This window comes from Anabrus simplex, chromosome 5, assembly GCF_040414725.1.
Source record: "Anabrus simplex isolate iqAnaSimp1 chromosome 5, ASM4041472v1, whole genome shotgun sequence".
NCBI lineage: Eukaryota > Metazoa > Arthropoda > Insecta > Orthoptera > Tettigoniidae > Anabrus > Anabrus simplex.
The window spans coordinates 326,830,509-326,850,536 of NC_090269.1; the positions used below are offsets into that span (position 1 = coordinate 326,830,509).

The following is a 20,028-nucleotide window of genomic DNA, read 5'->3' on the forward strand; positions in this document are numbered from 1 at the left end:
GAAACTGCGATGGGCCAAAAATACTCACTAACATAGTAGCCTGTTTCATGACAAGCCGCTGACAGCCGCATGTTCACCTACGTGCCTCAAAATCTCAGGGGCAAATTCAGGGTTCAAAAATATGTAATTGTTCATGCTCGAAATTATTGTGTCATGAACAATGGGTACAATGACTAAATAGTTAGTGTGCTGGCCTTTGGTCCAGAGGGACCCCGAGTTTAATTCCCGGCCAGTTCGGAGATTTTAACCTTCGTTGGTTAATTCCAACGGCTCGGGGGCTGGGCGTGTGTGCTGTCTTCGTCACTAGGATTCATCATAGGTAGGGCCCCATCCTCAAGGACACTCGGGTCGTATGTATGGCATCAACTCAGATTTATTTACTGTATGGCGTATACACGTCAGTAAATATAAATTATATCAACATAATACAAAATAAAGATCTGAGTACTACAGAGATAAGTCCATGTGGCTTATGTAACATAGAGCTTCTGGTGTAGCATTCAGGAAGTAACGGAAATCTCCAATATGGGCTCTCTTGGTGCACTCCATCACTATGTGCCGAACAGATTGAGTTTCAGCCCCACAGCCGCACCTTGGGGATTGTATTTTCCCCCATTTGAAGAGAGCATCAGCACATCTACCATGGCTCGAACATATGAGATTCAGAGTGGACAAAACCGAGCGTGGCTAATCGAATCCTGGAGGTTTTTCTGTCAAGTATGGTAAAGCTCTGTATTGTGGGGGACAACTTTCTAGCCACTGTTTCCACGAGTTGCTTATGTTCAAGCCATCATCGTGTAAAGCTTTTGCTGTGAGAATGGCTGGGTGTGTGGATCTAAGCCTGTTTCGTTTGATATTCGGAATGTCATTAAGAACAGGCAGTTGTAGATCCACAATATTCCCGAACAAGGGCACTCTTTCATCTTGTGGGGGTGGTATATGACTCAAAACAGGCAGCCAATAAGTGGGGGTAGAAAGTATTGTTCCACTAATGATGCACATTGTTTCATTAACACAGCATTGACTCTTTTTGTATGAACACTGTTGATCCATACTGAGGCACAGTATTTGGCTGCAGAGTAACAAGACCAAGTGCTGACACTCGTGATGTGTCCGCTGATGACCCCCAGTTTGTGCCTCAAAACTTATGCAAGATGTTATTTCTGCTTCTCAGTTTGGCAGCTGTTTTGATCAGATGTTCTCCATAAGACAGTGTTCGATCTAATGGGACTCCGAGGTATTTTGCACCAGGCTTCTTCGGAGTCCACATGTAAAATACCTCTCCTACTATTACTACCCATTAGTTTTGTACAATATAAACTTCAACACGGTCCGTATTAACATACATTCACATTAATTAACCCATTCCGTTGACAAGTCTGAGCATGAATAATAAAAAAGAATAGATAATGTAGTGCATTAGTCGCCGTGGCTGAATACTGTCAGGAATTTGTAATCTACCATTACCCTACTACCCCTTTTGTAGAAAACACCTCTTTTCTGTCCTGTTATAATTCAGAATTGTAGTAATTAGGAGATTTGTTTTTCTTTTACAGGATGGCCCAGCAGTTTATGACTGTCTGTGTGCTCTGTCTGCTATGTGCAACTCATAGTCAGTGCTCCTCATCCCACGCTCACTCCCTGGACAAGCGATTGCATCGTAAGACTCGAGAAGCGGAATCAGATGCTTCACCAGTGCTAAATAATTTGTATCATTTACAGCGAATTTTTGCTGAATTTGGTGACATAGGAACTATGAGCATGCCCTACGAAGGTTTTGTGAAGATGATCACATCTGGAAGGCTGAGAGACATTGGTCTGAATACTGGATATGAAGACAAAATGAAAGTTACTAATGTTACAAAGAACTTTAACGGTAAGGTGCTAATGTACTTTTTAAAATTACTCTTGCAGGATTTCACAGCTTAACCCTTTAAGTTGCAAAAGACTGGGAGACTGAAAAAAATCAATTTTATTGCATGTTTAGAATCAAATACAATAGACTATCATACATACATGTTTATTTTACAAAATCATATTCATTTAGTGATATATTTTTGGTGGGAAATATATATCCCACTGCCACTTCCCTACAGCTGACATTCTTGGGGTATTCATTGGGATAATAATTTCCCACCTAGTAAATTACATAATATTTTGCACAAGTAGCATAACTTTCTGGCTGAGGCTTTTGTTTTCTAGTATTTCTCATAGCAATGTCTTCTGAAGAAAGGGTTGAGTCGCTGTCTGACACAACTGCAGGGAATAACGGATGTCTTTCCGCTGTTGGAGAAGCAGGTATGAAATCTGGATCGGCCAGCGAGTTGTCAGATAATCCTAATTCAGAATAATCAGAATCAGGTCGTTCTAATAATAGACATTCAGTATTTCCTCTTCGCTCTTCCTTCACCACTGGTGGAAGGTTCCATTTCTGACTGTGAAATTAAATCTCCTTCCTAAGAGAAAAAAATATAAAGCTTATAACTCAAGTTTTCATCCATCAACAGCATGTATCCAAATGCCATCACTGCAATTGTTGGCACTATATAGTAATAATATTTTAATAGTCAAACTAACTGCTAAATAAACTTACCAAAACTGAGTGAGCAATCTTCAGCATCACTAGCATCATTCTTGCCTGCTCATCTGGAATTTCCCCTACCAGCCACTTCGCAATATTGTCCATATTCCTTGGCAATAAATACAAATCTACAAAATAAGCGTGTGTAAACACGTTCGTTTGTATCATACTACAAATTAGATCATATACCCAGATGCTAAAGTATACCTAACAGCCTTCAAATGTACACCAATGTGTGTATGCTGATAAACTGGTGTGAAAAATCTGCATACATGACTTCAAGTTGGTATAACAACTTAGCCAAGATAGAGAACAACAAAATATTGCATACACAAACAACAAAATATGTAATTCACTGATATGCAGTCCGATACTTTTATCTGTGGCACCCGAATTTATTTCTGAAACATCAAAATTTTTAAACAAAAATATAACCTGAATCATTACTTGACATTTAACATATATAACTGTAAATCAATGCATCAAGGCACAAAACTAAAGCATAATATTAATTGTGTATATGTTACAGAAAACTATTCTTACCAATTACTCTTCCTCCTTGGCTCAGGTTTTCCATAAATTGCTTCAAACTCGCCTATTACAACCCAACATCGTCTGCAAAGACCTTCAAGCAACCAGAGGGATGTATATTTCCCACCTGGTAACATCTGACTTGCTGGTCAAAGAATAAATATATGACTGAGGCAATTTATGCATCCCTGTGTCCAGCACATGAAACTACATAATCCTTGCACGATGGGAACTAGATATCTCTCTGGAGCACTAGCGTATACTAGGTGGGAAGAATATATCCCAAAGAAACTTAAAGGGTTTTAAACAAGAGTTCAGTTTTCTAGTTAAATTCAAAGTTTGAAAATAATGGTTTAATGTCAGCATGTCTCTTTTCTTTATAATCTTTCCAACTGTTTTCCTGTTATGTTCACATCTATGGTCAACTTTCCTACTTTATAATTAAGCTCCAAGAATGGAATAGTTCTTGTATTTTAATTTTAATAATGAGTCGCCGCATGCATGTGCACGTCACACACACACACACACACACAGTGCATTTTATACTTACGTACTGTATATATTACCAGCTGCTCTCCTCAATTCAGATCACTGAATACAAAAATAAAGGTTTCTTGTTGGTGTATCAGCATTTATGAAATATTTTGCGTGTTGATCTTTTTCTCGTAGTTTTTTTAAAATTTTTTAATTCCTTTACCATATTTATAATATAAATCTCAACAGTGACATTCAATTTAACTTTATCCTTCTGCATTTCAGAGAGTTGTAGCATCGCACTTTCCTGTGTGGTATATTATAAGCTGCTTACCGTAATTTGAAAGACATAAAGACAGTTTCAAAGATTTTCAAGATTTTTTTTACAAAACTCAAATGTAATTTTTTTATTACCTCTTCCCTCTTTACCATAAATGCTATTGACCTTCAGCTGCTCTCTTCAGTTCATTGTCGGTGAATACAGAAATGAACATAAACAGATGTCTCTTGTTGATGTACCAGCTCTTCTGAAATATTTTGTTTCTTGAGCAGCTCTTCTTCTTCCTTTACCAGCTGATGATAGTTGAGTTGTCTAGGCTTGTTGGACGAGGTGATTTTAATTTCTTTATAGGATATGACCATACCATTTTAGTTTGTCAATACATATTTTCTTGTTATCGTTGACCCTCATGCATGCTTGTTCTTGAACTGATGGTCACACCTATTGACCAGCACAGCATTATACCTGCCAACCCTTCTGATTTACCCGGAAACTTTCCGGTTTTTAACTCTTCTTCCGATTTATTTTTACTTCTTCCGATATTTTACTAATATAACCTCTAGTACTGCCAGTACTCTTCCTCTAGGATAAAGGATAAATTCTTATGTGCTTGTGCAAATTTACGAAACTTCATTTTCAAGCATATTTATTTGATACTTTATTTCGTGAGTGTTTCGTCCGTCGCCTTCATGTATCTTGTTTCCTGCTCACCACAGCAGCATGTGCGCTTGATACAGCTGAGGATTCGGGGCGGCGATCGTCCTGCAAGCAAGAGGCTGGCGCGTGCCAACGACTCAGTTAATCGGGACGAAGGAATGAGTTTGTTATTGTGTTGTTCGCGCGCTGTTAACATCGTTTCTGTGCGTAATTTCGTAGGAGTTGCAGGCCACGTGTTTTTTCTTGCATTTCTACGCTTTCACCCTCCGTCAAAGTTGTATGTTAATAATGTATAGGACTTATTGAATTGTTTTGTATGTGGTAGTTTTGCGTATTTAAGTGCATAATTTAATGAGTTGAATGCTTTTTAAGGGGGTTGTGTCGGTGACAGTTTCTGGCATTTTCTTTTCTCGTTATGGCCAAAAAATATGACAAACGTTATCTCCAAGTGTTCAGAGATACCTATAAATTTCCGTTCATTATACTGTCTGATAAAGGAAACAAGTTGTACAATATTATAGGGAAGGATCCACCTTCCAATACTCCGTAGTAAGTTGAACTAAAAATTAGTTACAACCTGTTTATTGGGACCGGTTTCAACACATTTCAAGTGTCATCATCAGCCAATTAGCGAAGATCTTAAAACAACTAATATATTGAACACAGGCAAAAAAATTAACATTATATCATATCGTAGCAATCCAGTTAATGTTCAAAACACAATAATCACAGTCAAGAGAGTAAACAGAACATCACTATCTTGCGCTGAAAACAAATATAGTTGAAGTTCATAAGCAGATCAAGTATGCACGTATGTAAAGTCGTTGCTAGGCAGGTCTTGTAGGCATTTGTTTCTCCGGCCGAAGAGTAAAAGGTGACGTGAATGAAGTCTTAGGAAAACAGTGTAGGATTTAATTTCGTCAAATTCAAAGTGGATATATAGGTTTTAAAATAATTTAAAACGTTAAAAAAGAATAAAGCCAAATAGAAATATATTAAAAAATAGGAAGAAATAATGAAAGAAATACGAGGTTCAACTCGAAACAACTTGCCGTAGTAATTGATAAAGAAATGATAAATAGAGAAAGGGGGTGGGGAACGTTTATTAGAGGGTGGTGATGGTGGTGGTGGTGGTTATTGTTATTAGAGGAAATACAATTGGGCAACAATCATTTATATAATACTAATTCAAGGAAAAAGAGGAAGAGAACCGACACTTCGAAAAATGAAGATATCGGTTAAAGGAAGACAAGGGCCACGAAGGGCGTGAAAATGAAAGACTCCCTAGCCCTCGCAAACCTAATAGCATCGGGATGGAAATTCTAAGTTCCCATAGAGGGAATTAGATGGGAACTTAGAATTTCCATTTGGAATTGCTAGGCGGGCATTAATTCCATTGTGGAGTTTTATCTCCCGTATGCAGTTATCAGACTGTGCTTCAATAAATAAGCTTCTGATAAGTTCACCTGCATACACCCCAGCGTCAGTGGGTAGGGTCTGACACATCCCACTCTGATGAGTCCAGTGTCAGACCTAAGACGAAACGCTGGTTAATAGAGCAAACGCCGGAAAAGCCATCCATCTGATTATTGATAATAGCATCGGGGTCGGAAAAGAACAAGAGTTGACCAAGGGAGGTCGGATAGGATAGATGTAAGTGGAAGCAATGCCAGGACTCAGCTAAGGGCCCCGTGGTCGCCAACCCACGCTCTGAAGTTCAGAGCCCCTGGGGGATGGAGGGTGGAAAAGAAAGAAAAATGAAAGGCATCCGATACTTCGAAAAATGAAGATATCAGCCAAAGGAAGACAAGGGCCACGAAGGGCGTGAAAATGAGACTCCCTAGCCCTCTTTTTCCTCGAATTAGTATTATATAAAGGATTGTTGCCCAATTGTATTTCCTCTAATAACAATAACCACCACCACCACCACCATCACCACCCTCTAATAAACGTTCCCCACCCCCTTTCTCTATTTATCATTTCTTTATCAATTACTACGGCAAGTTGTTTAGAGTTGAACCTCGTATTTCTTTCATTATTTCTTCCTATTTTTTAATATATTTTTATTTGGCTTTATTCTTTTTTAACGTTTTAAATTATTTTAAAACCTATATATCCACTTTGAATTTGACGAAATTAAATCCTACACTGTTTTCCTAAGACTTCATTCACGTCACCTTTTACTCTTCGGCCGGAGAAACAAATGCCTACAAGACCTGCCTAGCAACGACTTTACATAAGTGCATGCTTGATCTGCTTATGAACTTCAACTATATTTGTTTTCGGCGCAAGATAGTGATGTTCCGTTTACTCTCTTGACTGTGATTATTGTGTTTTGAACATTAACTGAATTGCTACGATATGATACAATGTTAATTTTTTTGCCTGTGTTCAATATATTAGTTGTTTTAAGATCTTCGCTACTTGGCTGATGATGACACTTGAAATGTGTTGAAACCGGTCCCAATAAACAGGTTGTAACTACTTTTTAGTTCAACTTACTACGGAGTATTGAAAGGTGGATCCTTCCCTATAATATTGTACATCTTATTTCTGTATTCAATACGGAACAATCATGAAGTTTTCAACTTTAAATGATAAAGGAAACTACCGTATTTTCTCGCGTAAACTTTTTTTTTCTATTTGCTTAAAGTCGCACCGACACAGTTAGGTCTTATGGCGACGATGGGACCGGAAGGGCCTAGGAATGGGAAGGAAGCGGCCGTGGCCGTAATTAAGGTACAGCCCCAGCATTTGCCTGGTGTGGAAATGGGAAACTACAAAAAACCATCTTCAGTGGGATTCGAACCCACTATCTCCCAGATGCGAGCTCACAGCTGCGCGCCCCTAACCGCACGGCTAACTCGCCCGGTTCTCGCGTAATTAACGCCCGTGCATAATTTACGCATCCCAGTATTTTGGGGTCCAAAGTGGAGAAAAAGAAATGTTCACGTATTTGATGCACCCACAACTTCGAACATCCGTCACTCAGCTCCGGATGCATTTCAAAATAAAGATGTCAACTATTCAAGTAGCAGGCTTCCTATTGCGAAAGCGGGCATTCCAAACACAGGACACGTGCTGTTATTAGCCATCAGGAAATCCCACTGCACTAGTTTTACGAATGTTATCAGGTACGGGACACTCAGTGATCTCAAAATTGTTTCAGTTCAGAATATTGGAGTAATACTGCATCATACAAACTCGTGGTGATCAGTTACGCCGAAACATACGGGAATAGACGTGGTCACAGAATAGAGCAGCGAGTACAGCGAGTAGCAAGTAGTCAGCGGTAACAGAAGTGCACTTCAAGCGGCCAACAAGTCTCGCAAAGCATTTTGCGGACCAAAAAGCAGCAAGTTTCCTCAAGTAGAGGATTATCTGCTTAAATATATGATTTTGTTACGCAATGTTGGATAAGCCATTTCTCACAAAATGCCATATTTTAAAGAATGAGAAATAGCCCCGCCACATGGAATCAGTGTCTCGAATTTGAAAGTTAGCCGAGGCTTGATTAATTTTATGAAGAGGAATGGACTTTCTCATTGACGAAGAACAACATTATGCCAAAAAAATAACGAATGATTTACCCCATTTTCATTGCTTTGTGATTGAGAAGCGTAAAGTGAAAGAATATTTTATATCCCTTATAGGAACCGCAGGTCAGACGCCAATCAGTTTCCATATGCCACAAATTCGAACATTCGATAAGAAAGGAACATACAGTGTTATCGTACGGGCTACCGGAAGCAAAAAACAACGATGTATCGGTACTGCAATGCTTTCTGTAACAGCTGATGGCAGAAAGCTTGCACCTTACATTGTTCTAAAACGAAAAACAATGCCTAAAGCAAAATTTCCGCGAGTGATGCACGTTGGTATTCAAGAAAAAGGATAGATGGACACGTCACTCGCACAAGATTGGATATGAATGGTTTGGGGTATTGTAGCAGAGTCCCTCCTTCTATGCCCGGCCCTTCTCTTGTTGGACAGTTGTCTTTTTTTGCCGGTATGTCAGGTCGTATTGTCAGCTCGTAATGAGAAGAATATTTTCTAGGGTCGGTACTTCAAACCCACGTGTCTGACTTACCTGATGTACCCTATTTGACTTTTCAGAAAAAATCTCACGCCGGAATTTTACGCCAAATGACGATAACTACAAATGAGTTGAACCAATTGTGTTTATATTATATTTGATGTATCTTTTAAATGTAAATGAATTGTAAGTAATTTGTAAATATCTAATTCCTTGAATAATTTACGCACCCGAAGTTTTCGCCTGTATTTTTCATTAAAAAAGTGTGTTAATTACGCGAGAAAATACGGTATTATGCATTTTGTTGTGTCTGTCGGTGTGATATAAATATTATTATTCGTATGTGTCATAAATGAGAGTGATTAGGTACATTTTCTTGTAACCATTTTTATGTTTTTTTAGTTTAAGATTTTAAATTTAATGGTCAATTCGCATTGTAACTGTAGATATGTATGCCTTTTATCCTGACCTTTTTTCACGTAGACTCCTATTTTTGGTTTGTAAAAGTTGGCAGGTATGCAGCATCCACATTTCAGCAACATGCATATGCTGATTGTGTCTGGCTAGCCTTACCCATGTCTTGGCGCTGTATGTCATTGCATGTCTGAACACTGACTTAGGGTAAACTAACAGGAAAGATCTCTAAGTTTACCCTATGTTTGGCCCTCTGAATGCCCTACGTGTTCGTTTGGTGATTTATAGTACAGCTTTCTCTTTACGCCAGTAGAGAATTCTGTACTGAATTCACACTGAATTCTCGACCGGCAGCTGTTACCATGAATGTTCTTCAGCATATTTCATCACTTTGTTTTTAAACCCAGGCATATAACACCCACGTTTCTCCATAACTTAAGGATCGACCTACACAAGAAAACTTAACTGAGAAACAACAATGAAACGTGAAGATATAATTACTGGTACTTGTTGACAGTACAACGGATGGACGATACCTAATACCGTGATCTCTTGACTGCCTGGACAGGCGAACACTCCCAGTTCACATGATCAGCTCTGCCGGACAGGTAGCGATAAGCATATTGACAATAAAGAGTGAGAGGGATGGCAGAGTGTAACAGACCTGCTAGGAATGCGGCCTTGGTGCGGTTAGGTATTTTTATTGCAACAGCTAACCTCAACTGTTCTGCATATAGAAACAAATGCAGCTTCTTCCTGAACTGTCTCGTACAAGTATCGTAACAGCATTTGGTACAGTCCCGATATTTAGACATGGTAGACATGGACGCCATTACCGAAGTATCCTATAAGAATGATAGGATCATTAAGTTATCTATGCAGCTGAAGTCCACAAATTACACGGTAGTGCAGGTATATGCACCACAGGTTGGATGTAGTGCTCAAGAGAAGAAACAATTGTCAAGATGTAGAAGATATAATTGATAAAGAAAATGTCATCATCATTGGGGACTTAAATGCACACGTTGGGACAGACAGACTTGGTTATGAGGAAATCATTGGACCACCTGGGTTTGGGAACAGAAATGCAGGCGGCGAACAACTGCTTGATTTGTGCAGAAGAAATGGATTGATCATCAAAAATACCTTCTTCCAAAAACAAGACAGCCACAAGATAACAAGTTATAGCTGGGACGGAAAACATAAGTCGCTCATCGACTATATCATCACTAACAAAGGAGGAGGGAAATATGTAACCATATCAAAGTTATCCCCAGTGAGAGTATGGACAGTGATCATAGAGTATTGATTGCAGACCTAAATCATGTGGCTAACACAACCCCGAAGAAAAGAAAAAGAAAACGTAAAGTGAAGACTTGGAAATTGGAAGAAGCCAAGCTGAAGGAAGAATATAAAATAAAGATACAGAGACACTTACCAAAAGGGGAAATGAATACAGTAGAAGAAGAATGGAAAATTTTTAAGGATACTTGGGTGGGTGAAGCTAAAGACCTGTGTGGAGTAACAGGATCGACCATGAAATAAAAAGAAACACCTTGGTGGAATGACAGAGTCAGATTGGTTATAAAAGAGAGAAATTGGGCAAAAAAGATGCTAGACAAAGAAAAGCAGAGAGATGCACAAGATCCAGGTGGCCAAGAAATATCTAAACTACAGGAACACTACAGGGCAAAAAAAACTTACAACTAAGAGGATAGTAAGAGAAGAGAAAGAGAAAAAATGGAATGAGTTTGTGGAAACGTTGGAAGAGGACAGCAGAGGAAACAAGAAACTTCTTCACAGAGTAATTAAAAACAAACGAAATAACCTTGAAGACATCAAGGTAATAGAGCAGGACAGTGGATCAGTAGTACGAGAGGAAGATGGAATCAGGAGAGAATTGCAAGACCTACTTTGACAAGCTCCGGAATGAAGAGGCATCAGATGTAATTCAAAACAGAGAAAAAATGAATCTTGAAAAAGTGAAGAGCCCAGTAAAAATATGGTACCACCAATCACATGGCTGGAGATAGAGAAGAGCCTTAAAAGTATGAAGAAAGGAAAAGCTGCAGGAATAGATGAGTGGACATGTTAAGAGCAGGAGGAACCCCAGCAATCCAATGCTATATAGATTCCTAAATGTAGTATGGCAGAAAAATACCATCTCAGAAGACTGAAAGAAAGGTATAATTGTACCTATATTCAAGAAAGGCAGCAGGCGGAATTGTACCAACTACCGTAGCATTGCTCTACTCTCTCATGGACTAAAAATTCTGGAAAACATTATAGAGAATAGACTACGAGAAATTGTAGAACCACTTTTAGAAGAGGAACAATATGGCTTTAGGCCTGGAAGATCAACAACAGATCTTATATTTGCTGTCAGGATGCTGATGGAAAAACATTGGGAAAAAGAGAAGCCTTTATATCTACTGTTTCTTGACATCAAAGAGGCCTATGACAGCATACCAAGGGAGCTTATTTGAGAGTGCTTGAGAAAGCTTGAAGTTCGAGACAGTCTAATTTCAAAAGTTAAGGTGCGTTACGAGAAAACCAGAAATTGTGTACAAGTCTGTTCTGGACTGTCAGACTGGTTTGAGACAAAAAGGGGAGTACAACAAGGTACTGCTTTGTCGCCCCTATTATTTATCATTGTAATGGATACCATATTAAAGGTGCTAAGAGAAAAGGGGCAACAAGACTTAAAAGCATTTGCAGATGATGTAGTAATTTGTGGTAACTCAGAGAAAGATGTAGAAGAGAGACTGCAGGGGTGGAGTCAGGAGTTTGAGAGATATGGATTAAACATCAACAAGACTAAAATGGTGGTGTTGAAGGTACAGAAGGGTGACAGTCAGCCAGAAATCGTGCTAAATGGCACTAAGCTGGACAGTGTCACAGAATTTAAGTACTTGGGTAGTATAATGTCCAAGGCTAACTTAGCTAAATATGAAGTAAACAGTTGAATCACCAGAGCAATACATTTTTACCTCCAAGTAAGACAGCTACTATGGGATAAACAAATACCACTCAAAACCAAGATGACACTGTATAAATCATACTACACCCCTATCCTCACGTACCGCTACATTAACAAGAGAGGACAACTCGAAACTCCAAGCAGCAGAAATGAAGTTCCTTTGCACAATGATCCAGAAGACCAGGAGGGATAAAATCAGGAATGAAAAAGTCAGAAGACGTAGGACTAGAAGACTCCTTACTCCAGAAGATCCAAAAGGCAAGACTGAAATGGTTTGGTCATGTGAAAAGAATGAGTGCCAACAGGTCTGCAAGAAAGGAGTATGAAAGAGAAATCAGGGGAAAGAGACCAGTGGGCAGACCTAGAGAAAAATGGACAGACTTAGGGCCTGTACTACGACTGTCAGATAAACAGCCAGATACGTAGGCTGCAGTTTTGCAAACTAGAAGTTAAATATTTTCTTGCGTACTACCAATGGATTTTAACTACGGTACTGTAATGCGGAAGATGTAGTAATATTTTCATTGAATTGGTAATGTGGTTAGTGAAATTTAGCGCAGTGGTATACGTGTTCCCTGGTGTTTTCGTTTGTTTGGCTCTATTCCTTTTGAAATTGTATTACTAGAAGAAATGTTAAAATTAATTAACTGTATAACGAAACTGAAACTGTTATAGAAAATAAAAAGACTGAAAATGTAACCTGGACGCAAAAGTTAAGATTCAGGTTATGTATCTTTTTTGTCAAGTACTATTTACGAGGTTGCGCGTTACGACGAAAGTAAAGTCCTATTCGTAATTAATGCCACTGATGCAGCATGGGATCATTAATTTTATTATTAATTCAATTTATTGTTTGCTCATTGAATATGTAGTTAGTTTCTTTCTTTTCAATACAGTGTGAGAATAGTAACTGGCAAGCATTTATCTCACTTTAGCGTAAATACTTATGTAGCAAGTTGTTATGAAGTAAAAGAAATATAACCTCCTTAACATCCTCATTCAATGGACGAATCGCCATGAACAACGTCGTATACCTTTACTCCATATGTGCGTCACGGATAGATTTGGAATAGAACCCACGCTTTTGACACGCATTTTAATGATTAGGAAATGTGTACTATCACCTCTAGTACCCTACCGACTACCATTTACAAGGTAAAAAAATGTTAGACTATTGGGACTCGAACCCACCAAAAACTGCTTAACAACAAACTTTGATGCCCTAGCGACCACGGCTACCCATGAAGCTTGTGGTCAACTGCTTCTGTACTACTGATACACTCAGTAGCAACAATTTGCTAGCTTGGGAAAATTTTAAGAATTCTGTGATAGCTGGACAGGAAGCATGACATACTTTATAAATATATAAATAAATTACATTGTAACAACTTAATTTCGCACAGCATCATGCAGATGTAGATTCATCTTCATGAGTAGCCATCTTGATTCTTTAAAGTAGCGTCCCCGATAAGAGCTAAGTCCCAGATAAGAGCGTTAACAGCCTCTCCAACTTCAGCATAGCTATACTCGAGAATATTTTCCCAGATTGCACATAAACAAAAGTCGTAGTACGTGGTTTCAACCGAACTTCCAGATAAATGTCCAAACTGCCAAATAAATTTATACCGCACTTTTATCTGGCTGTCGTAGTGCAGGCTCTTGGTGAAGAAGGATGTAGAGGAGAGAGGTCAGGATTGGGAGCGGATTGTGAACGAAGAATGGTTCATGGACAGAGCAAAATGGAAGGGGTCGTATACCACACCTGGGAAACAGGAGTTGGTCAACGATGATGATGATGATGATGACATCCACGGAATACCCAAACTTTATTTCATGTGTGTACCATTTGTCTTTATGGCGTCAGAAATTAATGTGAGTTATGTGTGGGGAAATTTTTTTCTTGCAATTTCAATTATAAAAATGGGGTGCGAGATGTACGGAGTGGCGAGTTGTATGCGATCAAATATGGTATGCTTCTTCGTATCCCCTGATAGTCTTCCAAGATGGTCCTGCTTTGCGATGTGGGTGTTTTCCTGGGATTTTCTTGTTCTTCTCCATCTTCATTCTCTTGAATATCTGGCTGCTGTGTTGATGCCCAGTATCTGGCTGTCTCCAGCACAAATGACCTATATTTGGTATGATATAGATAATGATTTCCATAGGGAACCTGAAATATTATATATATATATATATATATATATAAAATTTGGTACTCTTTCCAGGGTTCTGGGTTCTGTGAACTATGAATGCACTGAAGAGGGCACAAAAGATCAACCAGAGAACTACTTTGTCACATTCAGCCTTCTTCTTGCTCCGTGCTTCGCTTTCCATCCCGTGATTGATGTACTTCCTGCGTTGTTCTCCGTCTTGGCATGAGACCCTACTATTGGAGGAATTTGATTGTGTATTAAAAACTGGTCTCGGAACCATCCTCAATTGATCCTTGAGTGTCAATGCCTGGTTACAGGGTTCTCTTCCTGTTGGTTCTGGTGGCCTCAGCATTCACCGTTCTGTGGATTTGGTGATTCAGTCATGTTTTTGCGTCTTTCCAAATTTCTCTTCGTCTTGTCGAGGTTCTCCTTCCACTTGGTGGATGCCTGGACCCCGATGCTGCGTACAAGAGAGCACATCTCTGTGGTCAAGCTTAGTCGGTGTCATTCCCCTTGGGATGCTCCTCTTATCAGTCATCTCTACTTGCTTCTCCAGCAGTCAACTAGTAGTCTTCAAGACAAAACCCAGCTCCTTGCTGCTTCTTCGCCTGAGTGTGGTGCATGGCTCCAAGCTTTACCTTCGCCTTTGCCTCATCTTTCCAGTGAGAGTTTCCATATTGCTGTGGCTTTACGTTTGGGAGCAGTCGTCTGTGAGCCTCACCGATGCTCAGCTTTGGTGCCTACATTGATGGACGTAGCCTCCATGGCCTTTCTTGTGTGAAAAGTAAAGGCAGACACATCTGCCACTCCACTGTAAATGAAGTCATCTTGCAGGCTCTAGTTTCAGCAGAAGTTCCTTCAATACGACAGCCCACTGGTGCTGTCGTTTAGACGGTGAAAAGTCAACCACTTGTACCATGGAAAAGCTGTAGATCTCTCCTGCATGATTTTACCTGTACCGACACATTAGCCCAGTTCAATATTCCCCTTTCATCAATGAGTACTGAAGGTGCAGCCATGAATAGGGAAAATGCTAAAAGAAGAAAATGCAGTGATTCGTTGGACAAGTTCTTCTTCGTGCCAGTAGCCATTGAATAAAGTGGTTCCTGGCATAATGATGGCCTCAATTTTATCAAAGAGTTTGGACAATGGATTGCTCGGATTTCCGGCAGTATGCGATCAACTGCTTTTCTCATTCAGCGCATCAGCATAGCTCTAATGTGTGGGAATGTGATGTCCATTCTCGAGACACTATCACCTGGTAAAGAGTTGGATGAAGTTTTTCTTCTTTAAGACATTACTTTGTATTATATGTTTCTAATTGAATAAAAATGTGTGTGTATATATTTTTCCATTGCACGATATTAGTGGGTGTTAAGTATACAGTAGAAGTCCGATAGTCCAGCACGCTCGGGACCCGCCCTGTGCCGGATTACCGAAAATGCCGGACTATCGGGCGGTACCTCTTACTACGATATCGGTTAAGGCATACAGCGAAAACAGCTGTAACACGGCGTTTTGCAGTAAAATGTTGATCAGCAGAATCATTAGTTTAATAACACACTCCACTTTTCAAACGTGTTGTTTCTTATTGCCATTCCATAATAATGCCGGAGTTCGATGTTTTTATCTGTAAGTCTTCCTTTAACATTTATAGTCTTTCCATCTTCAACTTCTCTTTTCGTTCTGTCCTCTTCAATTTTTGAAGGCATGTTCCCATCCGTTTTTTAACATGGCCCATACATTCAATTTTGGAAATATTTTTTTATGTCATATGGTTGGCTTTCCAGTACTCAGTATAGCACACAGCCTTCTAGGCTGAATATTTCCAGAGATACTTATATTTAAGTAACTTAAGTCAATGCATAACAAATGGATTTTTTTCAGATACATTTGCACTTTGAAATAATAAAAAATACACTTCGATTCGTTTCGAGAAATAATGCATCAAATTGTTTACGAGATATCATTATTAAGGGATAAGAACATTTAAAAAATCCTGGAATGGTGCCGGACCATCGGACGTTCCGGACTGTTGGATGCTGGACTAATGGAATTCTACTGTACTTTGTCTTTTATGCAACCTCTAAACTGAAGAACTATTACTATGTAATAATAAAATTACTGAGTGCTAAAAAGGTTCAGTATAACAAAAGTGATCTGAATTATGATACCACACGTCGGTGGAACAGTCCCTGCAAATTGTGTATGTTTCACAAAGTATTGAATTGAGTTGCTGTTATCATTGTTCATTGTTGCCTACAGTTAAATTTGACAAGGCGGAACCTGGACACATTTAACTGTAATAATTAAGCCAATACGGGCCATTTGTGGCCACCATGGTTAAGTTAATAGACGCTGTTGCCTATACGATTACTACAACGAGTAGTACTGTAGATCATAGTGCTTGATTTCCAATATATTTATTTCAGCTTTAGATCAGTGTGTATATGTTAATGTGTTACAGGAAAACATACCTGCCAACTTTCCCGATTTATTCGGGAGACTCCCGATTTACAACAGTTTTTCCCCCCTCCCGTTTATTCTATTATTTCTCCCGATTTTAGCTTATGTTTTGGTGAACTTGAAACATTTATTTTCAAATCCCACCGTTTCAGCTTTTTTACGCCATTGGCCGGAAGTCCTTCACTCATTGGCCGCTTTCAAACGAAACATCGACGTTTATGAATGCGAGAAATGTTCGCGAATGTACGATGTTTATTAAAACCTTCATATCGCGACGCGTGTATCGATTGTCAATCTCTCGTTCTCGTGTTCTATGTTGGTGTTCGTTCACATCAGTCTAGTCGATTCCATTCTCTTTGGTCGATTCGAGAGACTCGTCGCTAGATATTGAGTGTTTCTTAGTAATTTAGTGACAGAATTTCAATGATAACTACTTGTGACTTTTCTAGAGATTTTACGAGCCATTTGGAGGCCAGACTATTTTTTATTTATCTCAATATAAATAAAACAAGAGTTTTGTCCGTACATTGCTCAGAATTTAAAAATAATGTTATTTGCGTACCGGTCGCGACTATCCATAGTAACAAGGGGATATGCACGTTTTAATTTTCCGTAATTTTTGTCTGTCTGTCTGTCTCTACGTACGCACGCTCATCACGAGAAAACGGCTGAAGAGAATTTAATGAAAATCGGTATATAACGTCGGGGAATAAGTCGCTACAATCTAGGCCATAAATAATTTTATTCACACTGAGTGAAATGGTAGTTTAGGGGAAGGCCTAAAATTTAATTCTCAAATATTTTTGTTATTATTGGCCCTATCGATAAATACTACATAACTAAAGTTATATATTATAAAATTTCCTATCATTTACGTCTTATACATTTTTACCGTACCGGCTATGATGATAGAGATATTCATGGATTCGGATTTTTTTTGCTAAGTCTATATCAGCGCCATGATACGTGAAAATGGGTGAACATAATTTTATGTAAAGTCGCGGAATAAGGAACTACAGTCTACGCTATAAATAATTTTATTCACTCTGTTCAAAATGGTAGTTTAGGGGAAGGTGCCAAAAATTTAATTTTTAATTACCTATCTTTGTGGTCATATTGAAAAGTACTACATAACAAAAGTTACAGAGAATACAATTTCCGATTATTTATGTGTTATTAAGTTTTACCTACCGACTACAATAATATTGGTGGTGATGGTGATTAAATTGTGAAGATAATTATAAGAATGAGAAAAAGTTATGATGGAACAATTGCTTAAATAACACACGAGGTTGTCATGAAAGAAAGGAGGACTCACTTGACATTAGATGCTCTAAATAACAGATTTGGAAGAAAACTAAGTGTGAAGGCCTCCAATATAGAAAGCTCATAAAATTGATCAGCAATAACATTACATTGACCATTGTTTGTTGTGATGTGCTTTGTGTATTCTGCTTCCATTTATCTCCGATAGATAGGATTACTGCTGCGTATTGAGTATAACAGCCTACCTGAATATTGGCGGGAAGTAGCTGGGGAGTGGGGAGTTAGATCTCTCTCTTCTTTAGCATGCCATTCCTCTGGTTCATAAATTTTCTGATACTACTGGTACGTAACACACTGGATCAGCATAGTATTCCAGCTATTCAATCCCTACTCTGAGGCAGTGATTGGAATGAGCAGTGTGCACACTTAAACGGAATGATTACACAGGAGTATTCGCGGCTGTCTGCAGCCTGGTCATTCTAGCTCTGAAACTTTTGAACTGTTAGATCGACACCGTAGTACATTTCGCTAAAAGTGAGAAAATGTGCTCTTTTCATTTTATCGAATATTTCATATGACAACATTGCTTTTTATCGCAACATTCATACTGGCGTCATTGTAATGACCTATGTTGACTTTAGTTGGGAAAACTATAAGGACAGTCTTTCTGAGAATTCCGTAGCAAAGCACGGGTTCATCAGTGCGTGACTGATTCACACATGCGTTCATACTATTTTCAGCAGGCTTATCAGGGACCGATCATCTCGCTCACATACTTTCTGTGAGGGAATAGAGATGTGTAATTTTTAGCCTTGTAGCCTCGTATAGCAACAGTCGGGCTTTGAGACAATAAGTATTATAAATATATTATAGTACTGTATTGTGCAAGACATGTAGAAAAAGCAGCTTTGATCAATTGTATCGCCTGATTTTTCCTGATTTTCATATTAAAATCTCCTGATTTTTGGTTTTGTAAAGTTGGCAGGTATGGGAAAATTTTCCAGTCTTTCTTTTGTTTATTTTGAAGGTTTGTTTATATGTTTAGTTACAAGGTTATGATGAAACGGATCTCCTTGAATTAAGGTTTTTATTTCAGGTAGATAATTGATAAATCACCGATGCTTCGTTGTAGCTATTTCCATAGTAGAGATGACTCAGTCGAGGTGGTACTACAGTAAATTGAATTACATTAGATCGTGCCGTATTTCCAGGCTAACATTGTTTCCCACACAAATTTATGTTTACGTCTCCTACCATCACTATTGCGTCCAGTGTAGTAATATCTTCTTCAGTTTCACTAGAAATACAAAGATCACCTTTCTAAAAATTTATTTGAATTATTATCACTGCTAACACATTACTAATATCACTTAGACATTTATATTCGTTGTAGTCCCTTATTTTATCGTCAGACAAAGATATCTTTCAAAACCGACTTTTAACCTATTAGGTCATGTTATGTACATTTAGTACGTGTTGAAGAGAGGTTAAGTACAGAACAAAAATGGCCAACCGGACACCAGTGGGATCCGAACCCACAACCTCCAAATTTTGCGTCGGTTGCTCTACCAATTGAGCTATGGTGGCCTAGGCCATCATTGTTCTGATGGAAAGGATCTAAGCTACAGCTCTGGCACTACTGCCATCACAATGTAGAGTGCGTTTAAGTTGCCCGTTGTGGCCAAGTCAATGAATATTGAATTCTCACAACCGCATTGTAATCGAAACTGACTTTCAATCTGTTATGTCGTGTTACGTATGTTTAGTACGTGTTGAAGAGATGTTCACAGCCATGACTTCTCCCTAGGTTGGGATCGCTCCCTTTCCCAACCCGCGGCTCGTCCAGGCTACGTAGAGCAAAGTGATGTGTTGGTTCCAGCACCCTGTAGTGAGCCTTCACCTCAATCACCAGCCCCACTTCACCTGAACCACCGTATCACCCATGTAGAGGAACCATGGATGCCTCTCTAGCATGTGTGGGCGAGGCCTCCACTTCCAAGCCTTGACTTGGGCTAGTAACAAATGGTAATTGCTTTAGTATCTCAATTAAATTGGGCGATAAGTTTGAATCAGTTTTTCGCGAGAAACACCTGGACACAATGTTTGAAACTTATGATGTTAGGAACCGAAAATCTTCACAGATCTTGTAAATTAAACCGAACATCAGTTCCCTCACATACAGGAAATAATAAT

General features: G+C 38.9%; 1 protein-coding gene across 1 annotated transcript in view; it reads left to right on the forward strand.

Annotated features, from left to right (window-relative positions):
* The window catches only part of LOC136874059 (zinc transporter foi), a 360,167-nt gene that overhangs the window by 19,508 nt on the left and 320,631 nt on the right, over positions 1-20,028 (forward strand). The window contains exon 2 of the mRNA XM_067147570.2: positions 1,557-1,876. Within this exon, the coding sequence (XP_067003671.2) occupies positions 1,558-1,876 (319 nt within the window). The 5' untranslated portion in view covers position 1,557. The remainder of the gene's footprint in view (positions 1-1,556; positions 1,877-20,028) is intronic.